The sequence below is a fragment of the Oryzias melastigma genome, linkage group LG14, assembly GCF_002922805.2.
Source record: "Oryzias melastigma strain HK-1 linkage group LG14, ASM292280v2, whole genome shotgun sequence".
Classification (NCBI taxonomy): Eukaryota; Metazoa; Chordata; class Actinopteri; order Beloniformes; family Adrianichthyidae; genus Oryzias; species Oryzias melastigma.
In genome coordinates, this window is record NC_050525.1 from 6,617,162 (window position 1) to 6,638,916 (window position 21,755).

At 41.1% G+C, this 21,755-nt stretch overlaps 1 protein-coding gene across 1 annotated transcript in view; it reads left to right on the forward strand.

The window, feature by feature from the left end:
* Window positions 1–21,749, forward strand: part of LOC118599619 — a gene marked incomplete at its 5' end in the record, with an annotated part of 29,897 nt that extends 8,148 nt beyond the window's left edge. Inside the window, 4 exon segments of the mRNA XM_036215171.1 lie at window positions 11,109–11,311; window positions 16,347–16,452; window positions 20,864–21,039; window positions 21,678–21,749. Of these exon segments, the coding sequence (XP_036071064.1) occupies window positions 11,109–11,311; window positions 16,347–16,452; window positions 20,864–21,039; window positions 21,678–21,714 (522 nt within the window). The 3' untranslated portion in view covers window positions 21,715–21,749.
* Between the last annotated feature and the right edge of the window lie 6 nt (window positions 21,750–21,755).

Genomic DNA, 21,755 nt, shown 5'->3' on the forward strand with positions numbered 1-21,755 from the left:
ATCTGGTTTGAAATTTTTTGGTCAATGTACGACAGACGGGTGTCACACGTTGCAGTGAGGTTCATAAGCGAGGAAGGAAATCAGGGACCTGAAATACTCTGCTCACAAAAAATAAAGGAACACTTTTTTTTAATTGGACCTGGTGTTACGCCCTAATTTGTCTAGGGCCTAACATAAAGGTAAATTAAAGGAGAAAATGTGCAACAAAAAAAACAAATGTCTCCATGAAAATATGACAAATTTATTTACAAGAAAAATAACCAAACAATCACTAAAAGTGAAGCAAAAGGCTTCAGGGTGAACCAAGGCCAAAATAACAAACAAAACCCCAACTAACTCAACCCAGGGAGCTTACCTGCAAATGAAACTATTAAAGAATGACAAACACTAACCTCCCTGGACTAACAGAAACAGGAGAAAAAATTTACAAAAGAATATGCCAGTTCACCCCTACAGCTTCACTTAACTTTACCAACACTAAACACAGAGTGGGACCTAAACCAAATACCAAAGAAACAACGTGCGCACTAATCAAAACAGGTGGAGAAGATCACTGAGCTGCAGTGGAGACTGTTTGCAGCCCAGCTCCCTTCTCCATGGTCTGGAGGTCCAAATTGTGCTTTTGATGGCTCCCTCCTGCGGCTTGGACCAATGGGGAGCCACACCTCCAGCACCACACCTGGGGCCCGTTTCAAGAAGCAGGTTCAACAAATTTAGAGTTCAAACCTAAACTTAGAGTCACTGGACTCTAAATTCCCAAACTCAGGGTTTTCGGTTCCAGAACAGCTGAAAATGTTTGATTCAATCAACTTGAAGTTGTCAGAACCAGAATCAGGTGTGAGCGTCGCGACCATAAAAAGCCCTGATCAATGGAGCAAAGACAGCACGATTCACCATGGCAACAGGAACAAACATCTTACCTACTTCCGGCGAGGGAAATTGATAAGTTCCTTCAAGCATATGCGACTATAGGAGAACATTTACTGCAAGAAAAGCAACACAGCTGCAGCGGTAGAACAGAGAGAAAATATCTGCAGTTATTTGAATTTCTAAATTCTAATTTCTAAATATGAATAAATAATGTCAGGAAGGTTATTTTGTCTCTTGTTGAGTAAGGAATGGTTTTTGATCTGTAACTAATTTAACCAGTAATCCCCGTAATCGTAACCCCCCCACCTACACACTGCACGCTAAAAAGAAACTGTAGCTGCCTGGCATATGTTAAAAAAGTATTTATTTATTTAATTTTAATTCTCAAGACTTAAAAAATATTTGCCGATTTTTTTTAAACGTAAAAATAGTTTCCATAGCCGGGAGTCGAACTCACTATCTATGCAGTGGGAGGCAGCGTTGCTTTCAATGGAGCTAATGTCCAACACAAGTCCTGAATGGTGGATATGTTGACATGGTTCTCCGGTGTTTGACATTCCTTAATTCCTATTGTTAAGGGTTTCAAATAAGGAAAATAAAACTGTATTTTTTAATAGCGAGTCCCTGGAAAAACTCACTATTTATAATATCACTGAAATAAAAATGAATCAGGAAACTGCAGTCAGTCGACTCGTGTCCTTTCCGTAGCCAGGAGTTGAACTCTGGCCTCCGCAGAAGGAGACAGTGCTGCTGACAACCGAGCTAATATTTGTCAAAAGTGCTAGGTCGTAGATGAGTTCAAAGGCTTTCCCTGTGTTTGACATTCGATAATTTCTATTGTTAAGGGTTTAAAATGAGGAAAAGAAAACCCTGTATTATTAATAGCGAGTCCCCGGAAAAACTCACTATTTATAATATCACTCAAAGAATAAATGAATCAGGGAAACTGCAGTCAGTCGACTCGTGTCCTCCAAATCCTCTACCGACATAAATAACATTTCCTCTGGATTTATCCATCCCCCTCTCTACATTATCCTCTATGAATGAACATGTCATTTTGGTTTCTGCGTGGTGGAAATGTGACGTCTCTAATGTGAATGTTCTCTAAATGTTAATGAGGAACTCATATTTGAACTTCCTTCACTTTAAAAGGGTCCGCAGTGAGCTCAAAGTTTTCTGAATGTAACCTGCTCCAGACCAGGTTTTGTTCACAGACTCAGTTGCCATAGTGATTCATTCTGAGTTCAGCTTAACCCGCTTCTTGAAACGGGTTTGGTTTAACCCACTTTCACGGGTTTGAGTTATCTCTCTTTCTGAAACCGAAAACTCAGAGTTTTACTGAATTTCGAGTTCACAAACTCAGAGTTCCAACAAAACCTGCTTCTTGAAACGGGCCCCTGAAAGAAATCGACAGAAAAACACACAAAGATCCACAAAACACAAAGAAGTCCCACTCTGACCAAAATCCACAGAACAAAAAAGAAAATACAAAACCAAATACGGCCACAGCCGTAACACTGGCATGAATTGAATTAAACCTGTCTAATAATTTTCTTGTTGGTTAAGCAGCTGAGGGCCTCGTTAATCAATTTCAGCTGTATTGATGTTCATGGAATTAACAACCGGTGCACTTCAGTGGCAACAAGTAGAAAACCCTCAAAACAGGACTGGTGTTACATGTGGAGGTCATTTCAAGTTTCTCCCTCTTGATCTTTTTTGGCTGGTTTTCCACTCGTGCTGATTTTAGCTTGATAATTATCTCTACTGGCAGTATGAGGCGATTCCTTAACCCTACAGAAGTTGAACAGGTTGTCCAACTTCTCCAGGATGGTACATCCACACGTGCTGCAGCAAGAAGGTTTAATGTGTCTCCCAGCACAATCTCCAGAACATGGAGGAGATTTCAGGAGACTGCTGGTTATTCTGGGAGAGCTGGACAGGGCCGTAGAAGGTCCTCAACCCCATACCTGCTCCTTTGTGCAAGGAGGAACAGGCTGAGCACTGCTCGTGGCCTACAGAATGACCTCCAGAGGGCCACTGGTGTGAATGTCTCTACCCAAACAATCAGGAACAGACTTCATGAAGGTGGCCTGAGGGCCCCACGTCCTGTAGTGGCCCCTGTGCTCACTGCCCAGCACTGTGGAGCTCCACTGGCATTTGCTCAAGAACACCAGAATTGGCAAGTCTGCCACTGGTGCCCTGTACTTTTCACAGACGAGAGCAGGTTCACCCTGAGCACCTGTGATAGACGTGAAAGAGTCTGGAGAAGACCAGGAGAACGTTATGCTGCCTGCAATGTGGTTCAACATGACAGGTTTGGTGGTGGGTCATTGATGGTCTGGGGAGGCATATCCATGGAGGGACGCACAGACCTCTGCTGCCTAGGAAATGGTGCTCTGACTGTCATAAGGTATCCAGATGAAATCCTTGAACCCATTGTCAGACCCTACGCTGGTGCAGTAGGTCCTGGTTTCCTCCTAATGCACGACAATGCCCGGCCTCACGTGTCAAGAGTATGCAGGCAGTACCTGGAGGATGATGGACTTGAACCAATTGAATGGCCTTCACCATCCCCTGACTTAAACCCAATAGAACATCTCTGGGACATTATGTTTGGGTCCATTAGGCGCCGCCAGGTTGCTCCTCAGACTGTACAACAGCTCAGGGATGCCCTCACACAGATCTGGGAGGAAATGCCATAAGACACCATCCGTCGTCTCATTAGGAGCATGCCGCCACGTTGTCAAGCATGCATACAAGCTGGTGGGGGCCACACAAGATACTGAAAAGCATTTTGAGTTGCAGAAATTAAGTTTTGGACAAAATGGACTAGCCTGCCACATCTTCATTTCACTCTGATTTTATGGTGTCTACACAACTGAGCCTCTGTAGGCTGAAAACTTTTATTTCCATTAAAAGACTTGGCATCCTTTTGTTCCTAAGACACTGCCCTGTGGTTATTTGTATAGATATCCAACTTCATATTGAGATCTAATGTGTATCTAATGTGTTTCTTTAAAGTGCTCCTTTAATTTTTGTGAGCAATATATATTCATTAGTGAAAAAAGATTTTTAAGACTTTTTGGTTTTCACCGATGAGTTCAAAGTAGTTGCCTCTTTTCTTGAGAGACAATACATTTTTATACACTATGAGATGGGTTTTAAGCATTTCCCTGTGCACAGACATTCTAGTTTTTGATGGACGAAGGCAGGATACTCGCTGGAAAGGTCACCAGTCCGACACAGGGCCTCAATCATACATCGATTCACTCACACATTCACAACTAGGGGCAATTTAGAGTCACCAAATAACCTATGAAGCATGTTTTTGGACGGTGGGAGGAAGCTGGAGTCCCCGGAGAAAACCCATGTATGCACGGGGAGAACAAGCAAACTCCACACAGAAAGGTCCCCAGTTGATGATTCTCTCTCAGATCCCCCAGCCAGGACTTGAACCGTGGCCTTCTTTTGCAACCATGCAGTCTGTAGGAGAGTATCAATAGCCATATTTTTGATAAAGCAAAAAAAAATATAGGTGTGAAGGCTTCGTAAAAGAGAGACAATCAGAAATACTGAATAAAACAAAAAATGATCATTTACATGGATCTTGTCACCAGAACAGTTACTGGGGGTTAAGCCAGAGCAGCAGACTAAGTCCAAGGTATGTCCAAGCAGGAGCAGAAGTCTTTGCTGATAGGAAGGCTGCTTTTGTCAATATGGATATTAAAATCACCCATCACGATGACATTAGGTAAGAGGGATGACAGGTGGCTGAGAAGAGTTCCAAATTGATCCAGAAAATCACTGTTCACTGTGGCCAATGGAAGAGGTATAGTAGTGTCCAGGTAAGGGCTGTCTAGATGTATTCCTTGGCATGGGATCATCGTTAATCCATCCATCCATCCATTTTCTTGTCCGCTTCTTCCTTGCCGGGGTCGCGGGGCGCCGGAGCCTATCCCGGCTACTGAAGGGCGAAGGCGGGGTACACCCTGGACAGGTCGCCAGTCTGTCGCAGGGCCTCAATCACACACTCAGTCACTCACACATTCACTCCTAGGGGCAATTTAGAGTCACCAATGAACCTATGAAGCATGTTTTTGGACAGTGGGAGGAAGCCGGAGTCCCCGGTGAAAACCCACGCATGCACGGGAAGAACATGCAAACTCCACACAGAAAGGTCCCAGCCGGGAGTCGAACCGGGGCCTTCTCGCTGTGAGGCAAGAGCGCTAACCACTGCGCCACCGTGCAGCCCATCATCGTTAATAATAATAATAATACATTTTATTCATATAGCGCCTTTCTTGGCACTCAAGGTTGCCTCACAGTATATAAATAAAAGCATAAAAACACAACAATAGCATAAAAACAAAATAGGTAAATAACAAACACAACAGTGAGTCAAAAGTTAAAATTACAGGTAAGTGTCAGGTATTGAATGCACTGCGAAAGAGGTAAGTTTTCAGGTGTTTGGAGAATTGAGAAAATGAGTCCATATTTTGTAGATCAGAGGGGAGGGAGTTCCAGAGTTGTGGGGCAGAGGGGCTGAATGCTCTACCCCCCATGGTGATGACACGTGATCGTGGAGGAACCCGTCGGACGGAGGAAGAAGATCTGAGGGAGTGGGTGGGAGTAGCGACAGTCAGGAGCTCTGAAAGATACGGAGGGGCGAGGTTGTGGAGGGCTTTGAAAGTTAAAATGAAGATTTTGTAGATGAACCGGTGAGATACTGGTAACAAATGGAGCTGCTGTAGGACGGGTGTAATATGCTGAATGGAGGGGGTTTGGGTTATTATATGAGCGGCTGAGTTCTGAACCAGTTGAAGCTTACAGAGAGTTTTTTGAGGAAGTCCAGAAAGAAGGGAGTTGCAGTAGTCAATACGGGAGGTGACGAGACTGTGGACCAGGACAGCTGTGGAGTGAGGGGTGAGAGAGGGACGGAGACGACGGATGTTACGGAGATGAAAGTAAGCGGTCCGGGTGATGTGGTTGATGTGGGCAGAGAAGGACAGAGTGCTGTCAAGGATGACACCTAGACTCTTAACCTGAGGGGAAGGGGATATGGAGGAGTTGTCGAAGGAGAGAGACAAATTACAGTTTTTACTGAGGATGGATTTTTTGCCAACAATGAGAAGTTCAGTCTTATTGCAGTTTAATTTAAGAAAGTTTGTTGTGAACCAGGACTTGACTTCAAGTAGACATTCGTAATGGGAGGAAGGTGGAAAAGCGGGGCCAGGTTTGGAGATGTAGAGCTGGGTGTCATCCGCGTAGCAATGAAACTGGACGTTGTGCTTCCGAAAAATGTAACCGAGGGGGAGAAGGTAGATGATGAAGAGCAGTTAACTTGTTGAGTTAATTAAGGCCACAGACTGCAAACTCAGACAGGTAACTCTGAGCAGGTTAGACCACATCAGAGGTTGTTTACTGTCACAAATATACTGTTAACTTGGTTGTTTTAGGCTGTGACGCCACAAACGAAAGCTCTCCAAAAGCAAACAACAAAGTGTATATCTTCGTCTAAATTCAGGAGAGATGTCAGAGTCCATACATTCGCAGTATCAAAAATACAAAAGAAAGCTATCAGTGATTAGCAGCAACAATCATGCCTGCATCCACTTAACCCGAACCAGAAAAAATATGAGGACCAACAGACTTTACTGCTTTGTACCCAATATTGTCTTTGGGATTGACTCACAAATAAAATAAATAAATAGCTCATACTGATCAATATTGAATCCTTCCACAAAGATTTCCTCTGTAATATTTGTGGGAAAAGTTGGAAGACCAAAACAGACTGGCGATATTGTGACGAAAATGGATCATGTCTAAGACACGGCCACATTGATTAGATTAGGTAAGAGCCCAGCCCGTTTGCAGCTCTTAAAAATATCAGAGCAAAAATCATGCAAAAGATTTGATTGAAAGTTGAAAGCGTCACACTCTGAACTGACGACAACTCAAAATGTTTTGCGGCAAGGTAAACTCTCATCAACGACCGCGCAGGTTGCATTTCTGCCATAATTTATATTTGAATCTCATGTTAAACAGTTTCATTTTTTTCTGCATTAAACTAACATTATAATTAATATTTAAATTTAGATTTATGACTTCTCCAGAAATTTACAGAAGATTTCATTTTCCACCAACTTTTCAAGAACCTAAAAATTGCATTTTCATTTTTCAAAGCTTTTGCAGGTTTTTCAAGACCATATGAGCCCTGTAATGAACTTGATTATTTGAGAGGTGGAGGAATACAGAACAAGTGTAGATGGTAGTGGTGTTATCTAGAACAGTGTTTTTCAACCAGTGTGCCGTGAGAGATGGTCTGGTGAGCCGTGGGAAATTACCCACTTTCACATATCTAAAACATTTACCCTCACTATCAGCTCTGTTCATCCAAACGGGCCCTGATGTAACTAGATAGTTTGGAATATGCAAGATCGTAAAATACATTTTTCTTTGATTCGATAAATGACTCTTTAACCAGAATGATGTTGCCGCAATTTGGTCGCTAAACTAGCCACAAGCACTGCTTTCAGAAAAGTCCCGCCCCTTCAACTGCCTCCGCCAATAATTGTTGGAGGCTTGATCACATGTCATCAATCTGACCAATCAGAAGTGGTTAATGTCCATACTTCCTTGTTCTGATTCGGCTCATAAAGTATCTCAGTTCCAACAAAAATGAAAGGTAGTGGTGTAGCTTCCAGCGGTATCCGACGTCAGACAGTTTAAAAAGTGAACAAAAGAATAAAGCTCAGAGACGCGACTATGCCCGGAATCCGTGCAAGTTAATGCACTACATCCCCCATGATGCATTGGGTTAAAGCAGTGTTTCTCAAATGGTAGGGGACGTGGGACAACCCGGGATCATGCCATTTATATTAGTTACTAAACAATTGATCGGAGAACCGTTAGTGACCATGATATACACAGAGAGAGAGAGGAAATATTTAATTAAACCTCAAGAATTGCAATGGAAAAATATTTAACGGATGAAAAGAAACGGAGAGAAAGAGAAAGTGCGCGCTGGGGGGTTACACGTGCAGCAGCACACGAGCCAAACAGAGAGAGAAAACATCAACACAAAATGTAAAGAAAATTAGAGACATTAGAAAAGAAGAAAAAACTGGAACCATTTGACTTTTCTTGATAATGTGAAGGAACAGAGTCTGCAGGAAATCATTCTATTGACTTTATTCCGGGGGCCTCTCATGTAAAAGGGATTATGGGTGCAACTTCCGGCATAGCAACCGGAAGTTACACGGCTCTATTTGTTTCCACTGAAAGTTGGCGGTTTTGTTAGCTTTAGCGGTGCATACAAACTTTAAAAGCCTGTTTTACTTAATCCCTCAAAGTTTTCAAAAATGTCTTTGCGCAGTTCAGGCGCATGTTTTGCAGCTCGTGGTTGTACTAACAACCAAACCAAAATAAATTTGTGGAGCGTTGTGTGTAACATTGACCGCTGACGAAGAGGGAGTGCAGCGGCCCTCCTTGGTACAGATTTTACCGTCTACCGGGCGAGGATGAAGTCAGAAGGATGTGGATGAAAATTTAAATCTTTCATTTTGTGAATAAAGTACACACGGAGGAAAGTTCGTATCCAACATTATGGTGGGGTTACTCCAGAACACCAGAGAAGAAGAGACGCCGGGTACTGCAGAGACCTGACAGCAGCGGTTAAGCTAGTTTCATATTCGACATTCGTCACACATTCAGTAATGAACGGCGATATTTCTCAAACGCCTTTGCTAAAAAAAAACAGTAAAAATGTTTTACTGACAGATGATAAATCAATGTTTCACATGACTCGTTTTCATTATTCACGATCCACGTAACGAGCAGACCACCGCAAACGCCGCTGCGATGTGAGCGGAGCCGGAGCGCTTTGCTCGAGCTGCTGCTGAAAGTGATGTGGAATGTTGATTGTTTTATCATCTCTCAGGAAAAACATTTTTGGTGTTTTTTAGCAAAGGTGATTGAGAAATATTGCCGTTCATCACTGAATGTGTGACGAATGTCGAATATGAAACTAGCTTAACCGCGCTGCTGACAGCAGAGTCACAAGAGCAGACAAGATATTTCGTGTGTAATTGCTGCATCTCCTGGTATCAGCTATTCAAAAATTACTTTGTCAAGACATGAAACGGGCAAAAGCTTCACCGTGCGATGCATCCCTTATCACAGCATGTAAACACAAGCACGGGAAGAGATAACGTTACAATTGATCAGCACTCTGTGCTAACTCTGGCACAAATAGGCATAAATAAAGAATTAAGATTGTTTATAGCTTCGCCACCTGCTGCAGCTGAATTGAGAAAGTAGCTAAAAACAGTAGCCAAAAATGCTACTATATGTTATGTTTTGTAAGGTCATCCTCCAATCCCTCAATTTTATCAGACACCGGAGTTGTTACGTCGCCTCTTTTAAGACATGACAGCTGGTTTTTCCACATTTATATGTAGTTATAGATCCAAAACAAGAGGAATTGTGCTGTTGGCTCTACAGTTGTAATGTAAATATATGCGAGTTCAGGCGTCTACCGGAAGTATCACCCATAATTCACGCAAAGGCTCATGGGGTTAGGAATAAGGTCAATATGTGTAAATAGATATATTCTATTTATATATTCCACAACCAACAAACACCTGAGAACTGAGAGAATCTTCTCTAAAACAGAGCAGATCATCACTGACAGAAGAAACAGATGACATCCTCAAAGCTGAGACTCTTTTGTCTTTCTTTATGCTATTGTGAATAAAATTCTGTTGCTTTTTTACACAATTTAATTTGTATTTTGGGTTGTGGTTGCAGAGTTGTGTGTTGTTCACTTCAAATGTGTTTAAAAGGAAAAAAGCTTAAAATGAGTTAAAAACTGAATAGTTGATAGCTAGTTCTTTTTTCATTTATTTTGTACATTTTATCTTTAAGGGATATATAACAGAAAATACAATTACACTTTATATGAATAAAAACATGTTTACATTATGGATTTTGACCATAATCTTATATAGTAGTTTATACTAAATTAAATAAAGCCAAAAACAACCTAAAAACGTAATTTGGTAGCCAAAAGAACATCTTTCAGAGAGCTAATGCAAAAAAATTGAATTTTTAAGAAGAGTCAAAATTCCCATCACTACTACAAGGAAAGACCACTGTTTTAACTTGTCTGATAGATTTGGAAAGATTCTTATTAAAAAAAAAATCATAAAAACTGATTATTTAGAATTTTCTTTAAAGATTTTTTAGTCATTCTTTAATGATAATAAATGTAGACTGTTTTGAATAGATATACGTTTAACTTGAGCAAATTGACTAATGATAACAATGGTATTTGCAGCAGAAAGTTGTGTGTGTGCGGGGTGAGAGAGTGAATTGGGATTGAGAAACACTGGGTTAAAGTGACAGCACCTCTGCGCTGCAATGATGCTTCTTGATTATTTAAAAAAAATTACACTAGATTGTGGAGGGAATGTACATCAATACAGACTCATTTTTTTACCTTTTTGGATGCTAGTGCTAGTGTGCTGCGGGACTTTTTTCATGTAAAAAGTCTACCTTGACTCAAAAAGGTTGAAAAACACTGATATAGAACATCCACACCCAGCAGCCAGTCAGAATCAAGTCTTCACCTAGACCATAGTATAAGTTCATTTCTATTGCAGAAACACAGTGTTTGTTTCTCATAACTGTATATCAGAGTTTTCTTGGAGTAATACTGCAGACATTGAAGTCTTTGCCGTTCTGCTAATCTTACTATTGATTTGTCTTTGTATACACAAATTACACGTCTGGGTTAAGAGTTTATACATTAAAAAAATTCATACGATATAAATGAAGGAACATTTTTCTCACTGGCCTCTTTTTGTCGTGTAAAATTTACAGAGTAAAACATTACTCACAACCCAACATTGTGATTAATTATTTTTTTAATCGATTGACAGTACCAAATAAAACACAATATCAAAACATCAGGGAGAGTCAGCATATCACTTCACACACGCATAATGCAGCAGGCAGAATATCTACAGGAGTCTGAGAAACATGCAACCCCCCACTAAAAGTGCTCCAACAGTCCACCAACCTTATAGGTGTGTATACGGTTTCCATAACAGAACCAGAACCAGAGTTTTAGAGAATCCAGCACCACAGCTGGAGGAGCAAACACCACATCATTGTTTTGTTCTGTGGGCCTCATATTCACACTAATGAGAAAAATCTCTGCTTATCTGCCTCCTCAGTTCTGCAGTGGTGGTCAGCCCGTCATGAGGGTCTATAAGACGGTTCTTTACAAACAGGAAATTGTGTATGCAGTGTTGGTCCACAGTCCAGATGATCAGAACTTCTCACAGTGTCCTTTATTGGCTGAAGACCCGAACGCCGTCTGCTTCTTCAGAGATGGCAGTTTCTTCTGGAGGTCAGAGGCCATGTGTTTGACACACTGGTGAGTTCTAAGAGCAACAGCAGATACAGTACTTCAGTAAATGAATTAAAACATGACAGGCTTTGTGTTCAAATAATGAAGAAAGAATATCAGGACCAAAAAAAAGCATTCTTGAACCTCTGATGTTAATTTCATTTTAGTTATTTATTATTTTTGACATATGATGTGAAATAAAAGTAAACAATTTTTACAATTTGTTTACTATTTGGGTTTGAAGACGAGCCATAAAATATTGGTCTTATAATTAATTATATTCTCAATAATTAATTATGTTCTCAGTAATCATCCATCAATCAACGGTGGGGACCTCTCTGGATGGCTCGCCAGTTCATGCAGGGCTCCTAAAAATCCTCTAGAAGTTCATTTCTTCTCATCTTTGTGACCTATAAAGCCTATGTAGTCTTTCAGTACTGCCTTAAAGAGCCTATACCACACTATAAAAAGGGAAACATGGGATCAATTAACAGCTCTGGGCTATATGGCGCCCTAGGCAAAAAATGAATTTGGCACGACCAGCTGTGTCTTAGACTCTGACGTTCCACCTGGGGCACGAACTGGGGCATCCTTCGCTTCCAAGCAGCGCGTTAACAGACTGCACCACCAGCTTGTTTTCAAATGGAAAGTAGTGGGCTTTTAATCATTAAATGTGTTAACAAACCCACTAGACAGCTAGTTAAATTAGTCTTTTTTGACGTAAATGCAGGGAGGAGTGAATTTCCAAACAATTTTATTCAAGTAAAACAGACAAATCTCTGCTTTGAACCCGTTTCCTCCTCTTTCTTTGTTCATTTTTAACGAAACACTAACAGCGGCAACACACCCCACTTAGCACTTACCCAACCAAGCTTAGCAGCAGCTACAGGAAGAGTGTGGTGCATCAAACTGTTAAACAAAAAAAAATATATGTAATTGTTGTGATTTTGCACCTCCTCCAGCAGACGGTGCCCTAGCCAGCCGCCTAGGTCACCTATGCCTAGGGTCAGCACTGGTCTCTAGCCTGTGGGTGTTTAGTGGGGCCCTGCACTGCTATCATTTTTTATTTCATTTTTTTAAAAAAGTGCTATACAAATAAAGTTTGATTTGATTTGATTTGATCCCCATTCTTTGTGGCCGCGTTCGCTGCGGAGGGGACCCAGACCAGAGCGAGGAATTCTGGTCGGCCCTGTCGCCTTTTACACTGTCAATGCACGGAGGTCTGGTCGGCAAACACGGGGATTGCAGGCAACAGTGGGAGGCCCTTCTAAAAACCGAGAGGTTGATCGGTCCACTGGCCCGCTCCGTTCTGCAGGTGTTTAGAAGGGTCCAGCACCGCCTGCTATTTCAAGCTGTCATAATTTGAAGTTGTGCATGTGTAAATTGTATTTTTTTTATTTGATAATTTTTGTATTTATGCACAAAATATATTGTATGACTTATAAATCAAGAATTACTCACGCACAAATTGAGGTGAGTCTATTTTCTTATCATGTTAAAGGGCCTGTATACCATGTTTTTCTTAAAGCGTAACACCAGACCATGAATCAACTTTTTTTGGCTGTTGATCTATATAAATGGGGCTTTAAAAGTGAAGTCTGTTGGTCTTTGTCAATTTTTTGTTAAAGTAAAATAAACTTGTTAAATTCTTTAAAATATAGTCAAAAACCGTCTGTGTGCTGCCACTACAGGTTGAATTGAGATATTACAGTTGAATTTTGTGACTGGTCAAACTATGTAAGTTTCAGAAGTCTCACGTCATGATCTGTAGCGCCAGTGATAAGAGTTCTGTTCTCCAGACCTGCACCTCTGACTGGATTTTCACATTTTGGCTGCAGGTGGTGTCAGCCTCCAACTTCACTGTTTGGTTACGCTTTTAAGCATTTCAGAGCAAATTATATGCATATATATGGTCATATATTAGCCTCGGCATCCTAAAATATATATTTTTTTTAAATGAAGTTTTTTTCTTAGCTTTTTTCCTACCCGGAAGAAAGACGACTCAATCCTTGAGGCTCTCTTTTGCTCTTTGTGGGATCCCTCCATCTGGTCATTCTAGATCCGGGCTCTGCAACGTGTCTGTGTTTCGCCCACGAAAATAAAACAACATACAAACTTTTGCAAAGATTTATGTGCATATCCATTCATTCATCTTCTTCCGCTTCATCCGGGACCGGGTCGCGGGGGCAGCAGTCTAAGCAGAGATACCCAGACTTCCCTCTCCCCGGTCACTTCCTCCAGCTCTTCTGGGGGGACCCCGAGGCGTTCCCAGGCAAGCCAAGAGACATAATCTCTCCAGCGTGTCCTGGGTCTTCCCGGGGGCCTCCACCCAGTGGGACATGCCCTGAATACCTCTCCCGTTCAGGAGGTATCCGGACCAGATGCCTGAGCCACCTCAACTGGCTCCTCTCGATGCGGAGGAGAAGCGGCTCTACTCCGAGCTCTCTCCGGGTGACCGAGCTTCTCACCCTATCTCTAAGGGAGCGTCCAGCCACCCTACGGAGAAAACTCATTTCAGCCGCTTGTAGTCGGGATCTCGTTCTTTTGGTCACGACCCAGAGCTTAAAACCATAGGTGAGTACTGGGACGAAGATCGACCGATAAATTGAGATAACTTTGCCTTCTGACTCAGCTCTCTTTTCACCACAACGGACCGGTACAGTGACCACAAAACGGCGGACGCCGCTCCATTCGGCCTGTGGATCTCATGCTCCGATCTTCCCTCACTCATAAACGAGAGATATTTAAACTCCTTCACCTGAGGCAGGAGCACTCCACCCACCCAGGGTGGGCAAGCTACCCTTTGCGATCACTGCTACCTCCACGGAGAAATTGTTTGTGTTAGCCTGGGGGCCGTGCTGACAGCAGACTCCTTCTTGAAAAGCTGTTCTTATAGAGAGAAAATAGCTCCCTCTGATTTGTAACTCATACAATACTTTTTTTGCAGGCACTTTTAATTGTGTATTCACATGTACAAAAATTACAAAAACACACCAACTTACAGGGCCTAAAGCAGGGGTCTGCAAGCTACAGATCTAGAGACACATTATCTCTCTATTGTGGCTCCTCGGCCAAACATAAAATAAGTCATGAAGACTGCTAATAGAGACATGTCAACCGTCTGAGTCAGCAGCTCCTGATAATGGCTGTCTAACCAAAACTAACTAAAGAAAACAAATAAACAAAGCCCACAAACTAAGACTACCAAGGTCCAACCCCAAACTAAAATAACAAAACCCAGCAGTGTAAGACTGATGAGGATAAAGAGGGGAAAAAAACAAAAAAAGAAAAAAAATGATATTCTTAACATAAGAATTACTTAGCATTTATTTAATTTCGATTAGTTAAATGTATAAATTGATGTCTGAGGTTCACATAGTTGATAAACTATGTAGGTTTTTACATCCTGTTGACCTGAAGACGTCTTGTTTGTTCAACTCTACCTCCAGAATGAACTGATTTTATATGCAAAGAAAAACTTTGGTAAAAAGTTTGATTTTTTATCAGTTAAAGCTAGGGCTGTCAGATTTGTCGCGTTAAAAACGCGTTAATCTGACATGTGCTTGACGCCGACAATTTTTTTGACGCATTAATCGCAGGCTTTCTCATACGTGCCTTTCCATACCGCGCGCGCGGGCGTCCCGCCCTCCAACTCACCGGCTGCTCTCACTAGATCACCGGCGGGTCTCCAACCACCGAGCTGTGAGCTAAAACCGGCTGGCGCTAGGACCTGGAGAGCTCCTGCACTCTAACCCGCCTCCGGTTCGCGTCCAGTACCACGTCTGGTGGTACCGGCTCGCATCCGGCGCCGCGTCCTGAGAGCTGCGGACCCCCGACGTTCCGAACAGCAAGCGCACCGGGGGATGTTTTAAATGTTCTGGAGGTTTAAGCGTGATCCAACCCCAGCATAGCGGTCTGTCTGCCGGCATATTCATGGCGTGAGCTCCGCTGGACACGTCGCTGCATCGAGCTGCAGCCAGAGAACACGGCGGGAGTAACAGACTGTCAAACTATCCACAGTGTATCCCGCTTTTCTCAGTCTTTAATGTTTTAAAAAACAAAAGTTCATTGGAAATGATAAATCTCTATTTCATTGATTACTGTAGTTCAGCAGAGGAGGAAAATATTTGGTCCTGACAAAAAATGAACATGAAAGTGTTATGGAAATGTTATTTTTGATGTTTTTTATTTTATTTTACTGAACGTTGATTGAAGTTTTGAATATAAAATGCCCTTCACTTGGACTTGGGCTTTTGTTAGGCATTTTATGTTACAGCCTTTTATAGTTAAGAAAGTTTATCTCAATACAATGTTACAAAATAAAGTATTTCTGATGAAAACTATTAATATTGTCATTCTTGTTTTCATAATTAATGTAGAACTGCTAAATTCCACGAAGCACACATTTTTTTCCTTAAAAAAGGCCACATATTAATTTGCGATTAATCTGGAGTTAACTCAGGACTTAATCGCAATTAAAAAATTTAATCGCCTGACAGCTCTAGTTAAAGCACATATTATCTTATGCTGCACAACATTGGTTACTAGCTGTCCAGAGCTGTACTGAGGTGATCCTGTTTGACACAGAGCATCTTTTATCTTGAAATTAAGGTATTTGAGCTACTGTCGCACGTTAATAATAAAAAAATATCACATTTTGGGAGATTCTAGTTTCCTTTTTATTTTTTGCTTTTCTTTGTGCCAAAAATATACATAATTCATGTTTATTATTTTAAATAATAATCCCAAATGACTCTTTTACTGTTAAAGGTTGCAGACCCCTGGCCCATGCCATGCTTTTCTAAAGTCTTTGAGCATAAACCGTATTCATATATATGATCATATATTCCAAGAACATGCTTCATTGGTTAATTGGTTACTCTAAATTGTCCCTAAGTGTGAATGGGTGTGTGATTGTGGGAGTGGTGACATGTCCACGGTGTACCCTGCCTTCGCCCTGAAGTGGCTGGGTTAACTCCAGCAGCAGTTTACCTTCACAGCACTGATCACATCACATATTTATTTTCTCAACCTTATAATTGTTGTTTGTTCTCCTTGACAGGTATGGGCTCTTCCAAAACAACAACAGTTTAGAGGTGAAGAGTTTTGCATATCATCCTTTTTATGTCTGGGACAATGTCGCCATCGCGTTCCATGTTGGGAAAAAGGTACGTTCACTGTTCACGCTGCATCTCCATGTTTATGAACTCAGTCTTTTCCAAGTCCAGACCAAAGAACTCCAATCATTCATTATTAACTCTAGGTCATGGGTCTGCAACCTGCGGCTCCAGAGCCAGGTGTGGCTCTTTTATCTCTCCATGGCGGCTCTCTGGCTACGCTTATGGCTAATTTGTTATTTACTTAGGTTTTTTAGGCTAATTTGGAGTTTAGCTTCTATTTTAGCAACATGCTAATGTTTTTGGCTAATTTGGTATCAACTGAGGTTTTTTAGGCTAATTTAAAGTTTAGCTTCTATTTAAGTATATTACTATTGTATTTGATTAATTCAGTTTACTGATAAATTTTAGGCTATTTAGGAGTTGAGCACAACATGCTAGCTTTTTGGCTAATTTGGCATCTCCTAAGGTAAAAGTTAAAATACAATTTAAAAAAAAAATCAAATTTTGAGAGATGCTGGTTTCATTTTATATTTTTGCTTTTGTTTGTGCTAAAAAAAATAGACATAAGTCATATTAAAAATAAAAAGACGGGAATGCAAATCCAAATTTCTTAAAGGCTAAGTAAATCTTTGCGGCTCAGAGGTTTTGATCAGTAGAAAACTAGTATAAATGGCTCTTTTAGTGTTATAGGTTGCCGACCCCTGGTTTAAGTGAACATCTTGCTGCTCTCCAACCATCTCCTCTAAAGCTTTTCTCTGTAGCTTCTCTCCTCTCTACAGTAGCTTAGAATCTTGAAGCAGCCGATGAACAGCTGGACCTCAAACAGATGGTTTTTGCAGAATCATTATGGTTCATGTAAACTTGAATGCATGAAGTACCCATCCATAAGATGCAAAATCAGTGAAACCTCAGATGTTCTGTCTTTTCCACAGGAGTGTGAACCATCAGTTGTTATGTAGACAAAGAACAGCTGGAATAAATATTTCAGCTGTGAAGAACAACAGGTTAAGTGTTAGAGCACGAGAACTGACCAAACAGCTCAATAAATGAAATAGAGAACATTTTAACAAAAGGTTGAATCACATCTGCCTGTTCCAGATTCTCTGTCCTGGTTTTTCAACTGCCTATTTTCCAGCTTTTTCTGCTTCAGCTTGTTAGTAGAATCGTCTTGTTTGAGGTTTTCATTGATTTAAAGCTATATAGTGGTTATCTCTGCTGCTGTCAACAGAAAATCCAAAAACTTTGAAATAAAACAGTTTGTCTTTTTGAAAGCTAGAATGGAGCCAGAACAGGTTTCAAGTCAGGGTCTCATTGCGCTGGTCCAAAAGCCCAGATAAAAGAAGATTGTTATGTCAAGAAGAACATCCAACGTAAAGTCTTTGGGGAACCGATTATGCAAATCAGCTAATGCTTAATCTTACAGTACTTACAGGCTATTTAGGTGGTATTTATATAGTACGTTGTTTTGTTCCAACTGGATTTTTACAGTGTAAATACATGGTACTTTTTATATAACCTACTGGGCACTTACATTGTACTTGCTGTGTATTTATGTGGTATTATTTGGTAGGGATGTAACCATTCAGTCAAGCCACGATTCGATTTGGTTCACAGTTTTAAAGTCACTATTTCGATTTTTCCAAATACAGCCAAGGCCCGATCCAAATTCTCCCCTTCTTCCTTCCCCTTTACCCTCCCCCTTCGTTTATCCCTCCGTGCCTAATACTGTCTAATTTTTCGGATGTGACTTTCGTTTGATGACATAATCAATATCACCGGTCTGCTAGCATTAGCAAAGAGCTTCCAGCGCTCGAATATCCATAACAACAGCTGTTTTATAACTTTAAAAAGGTCACGTGACAACAAAGACATTACTTACATTTCTTACATGTAAACTTCTGTGGTTCAGAGTGCATCCATCTGAAGAAAAGAGCTTCTTAGTGCGGCGCGGTTTACTCCTGCTATAGTTGACTTTGGACATCTCTGTTTGGAGTGTGAAACTTAAAAAATGATAATAATAAGAATATATTATGGGATAATTACAGTCAAAAATGAATGTTAGTCTGAACTATCATGTCTAAAGTTGTCCCAAAATGAGTGTGTCATGGAGCAACCTGCTGCTACCGTCTCCAGTCACCAGAGGGAGCGCTCACCAGAGCTTTGAGCTCACCACCTGCCATTACCTGGACTCATCAGCTCAGCTGTTCCCCATCACCTCATCACCACCTCAGCATATAGTCTGGCTCCACACTCCACTCCCCGCGAAGCTTTGTTTGTGCCACCTTGCCTGCAACTCTGAGCATTTACACCTGACCTGACCTGACCTGACCTGACCTGACCTGACCTGACCTGACCTGACCTGACCTGACCTGCCCTGACCTGACCTGACCTGACCTGACCTGACCTGACCTGACCCTGCTTCTCTGATTGCCTGCTGCCTGCCCCTGACCCTCGCCTGGACTCTGACTCCTCTTCTAGCTCGTCTCGGATGATCCCATGCCCGTGTATGACCTCTGCCTGTCTGACCCTGCTTACTCTGTGGATTGTACATAAACCTGCTGCACGTGGAACCAGCTGTCTGCCTGTTTGTGACAGAGTGTAAGAAGTGGAGTTTTATCGTGTACTGTTCATGTACGGGTCTAAAACAGTTCATTGAGTTCATTCAAAGTGCCATGTTATTGTGTTATATACAGACACTTAAACGTCTTCATGCTTGGATAAGTCGGTTAAAACACTGTAGGAGTTTCAGTTATTTCCTTTTGCCTGATAGCTAGTGCGCTTACACTTCAACGTTCTCTCATCCAGCAAATGTGAGTTTGAGTCCCACAGTAAACACATGTTTACTATCTTTCTCTTTAGCTGACTTTTAGCAACAGTTTTGTTGTTTTTAAAAAGACGTTCATATCACAAAAGTGCTTTTTATGCCTAATATAATGCAACTATTTATTAAAAAAACGAAAACCCTTTACAGTGGGATTTGAACCCAAGTGAGTCACAGTAAATTGATCAGATCTTGCACATTAGCACTGCACCACAGGCAAACTCATTTTCTTTACTGATTAATATAAATGATTTGTCATGGATACTTTGAAACTTGATCACATTAATGATATGAATGATCCTTAATAGTCTGAATCTATTAATATTTGATATTAAGTCCTGAACCGGATATGGATAATTCATGTGGAGAAAATAATATGGTCGAGTCGGGGTGGGATTATATAAGTTCGCTTCCTTCCACTTCCTTTTAAGCGATCTACGTGTGATTCTCTAAGTGATATGTCATGTATTGTGACATGATTGCTTGAAATAAACAATTTCATTCATTCATTCATTCATTGATAGATTTCTCACATTTTTAAACTGGAATAAAAGGTTTCTGCAGGTTTGCTGATGTCATTACTACAAAATGAGATTCCTTTAGATAGTCTGTTTTGATATTTTCAATAGTTAATCCATCCATCTTCTTCCGCTCATCTGGAATCACGTCATGGGGGCAGCAGTCTAAGCAAAGATACCTACTTCCCTCTTCCCGGGCACTTCCTCCAGCTCCTCTGGGGCGACCCAGAGGAGGCTGGCCGAGAGATGTAGTCTCTTCAATGTGTCCTGGGTCTTCCCCAGGGTCTCCACCCAATATAATGTAATATACTGTATGTAATAATTCAATACATACTTGTAAAAGCAAAAAAGAAATGGAAGAGGAAAAGCGAAAATGAAACATTGAGTAGCATCAAAATAATAATGTTGCTAAAAGTCAGCAGAAGAGAAAGCATACACGAAGAATCTGCTGTGTTTACCGTGAGGCTCAAACTCACATTTTCTGCATGAGAACAAGTTAAACTGCAAGTGTACTAGTTATTATGCCACGAAAGATAACTGGAGTTTCAGTAGTGTTTTAGCCATTTTAGTCAAGCATAAGGATGTTTTCTATATAAATCTGTGACACAACAAGACGGCGCTTTGAATGGGCTAGAACATCTTCTTGTACGCCATAAAATTCTGCTTTTTATTCCCGTCTTGGGACAACTTCAGACTATGATAGTACAGACAATACACCCATTTTATGACTATCACAGTTCTCAAAGTCAGTGAATGCACCAGGACTGAAGTTACCACCCTCATCGCTAGCCCCGGCCCAACAAGAAATTTTCAGATTTTAAACTTAAAAAAAAGAGTTGAAAAGGAAAAAAAATGTTAAACCTAAAAAACTGAACATTCGAAGCTTAAAAGAATTGTTTATTTTAGAATAGAAAAAGGTCCGCAGCCAGGGGCCGGAGGAGATCTGGTTTGGGGACCACAGGATTTCCTCTCTGCTCTTTGCAGATGATGTTGTTCTGTTGGCTCCACCTTAGATGGATGAAGCTGATTTGCTGTGGTGATCCCTTAAGGGAAAAGCTAAAAGAAAAATATGTCTTCTTAAAAATTGGGAGAAGTTAACTAAAGCCTTTTCTTTGTAAAGGTGCTGAAGTTTGATGTGGATCAGCTCGGACGGAAAGTAAAGTACTGTGAGCTAGATGATCTGACAAAAAGGCAAAAAAGGAAATGGGGTGAGAAAATACTGACTTATGTTGAAGCTGAAAAACTGTTCAAGAGATTATGGTCTGAGCTCCCACTGGAGAAAGAGGATCACACCAGGTAAGGAAGTAAGCTCCGCCTCCTGTTTATTAAACAGTTCAGGACTATTTTTTCTGCACCTTCTTCCTTCCTGCTTCTGTTGCTATAAAACTTGAAGACATCATAAGAAAACTTTTATAATTTTTTAAATTCTTGTCATTTTTTCTGGTTTGTAAATTACTGATTATTTTCCCCTGGACATAACTTAAAGATATAAGTTAAATGATTTGTAGGGACAGAACATTTGCAAATACAGGTATAACTGTCAGTGAATGCTGCTCATTAGGATGCAGGAAGCTTTCACCGTCCATGATTTGTGCAGACACCGCTGTAGAGACCACTAAAGTGACCTGAGCGGCTCAGACCTGCTAAAAGGTCAGTCAGCATTTAACCCAACATTTAATGATGGAATTCATGAACCCGCAGAGGGAAGAGTTCGCCTTCGTGTTTACAGTCAGCTGAAGGATTTCCTGCAGAACAGCGAGTAGAGATTCTGTCACAAAAGGGTTTCTGCTCAGATTATTCCAGGATAGACATTTTAAGAAAGTGAGAAGTGACCAGAGCTGATGTTCTGTTAACCAACCAGTGAAGCAGACGTGTGTTTGTTTGTGAGGTTTTCTGACTGCTAAATCCCTCCCATGTTCTCTTTGCTGTTTCAGAGACGATGAAGCTCCTCCTCCTCAACCCTCCTCATAAAAACCTCCTGTAGCTCCGCCCACCCGCGGTGTCTCCTGATT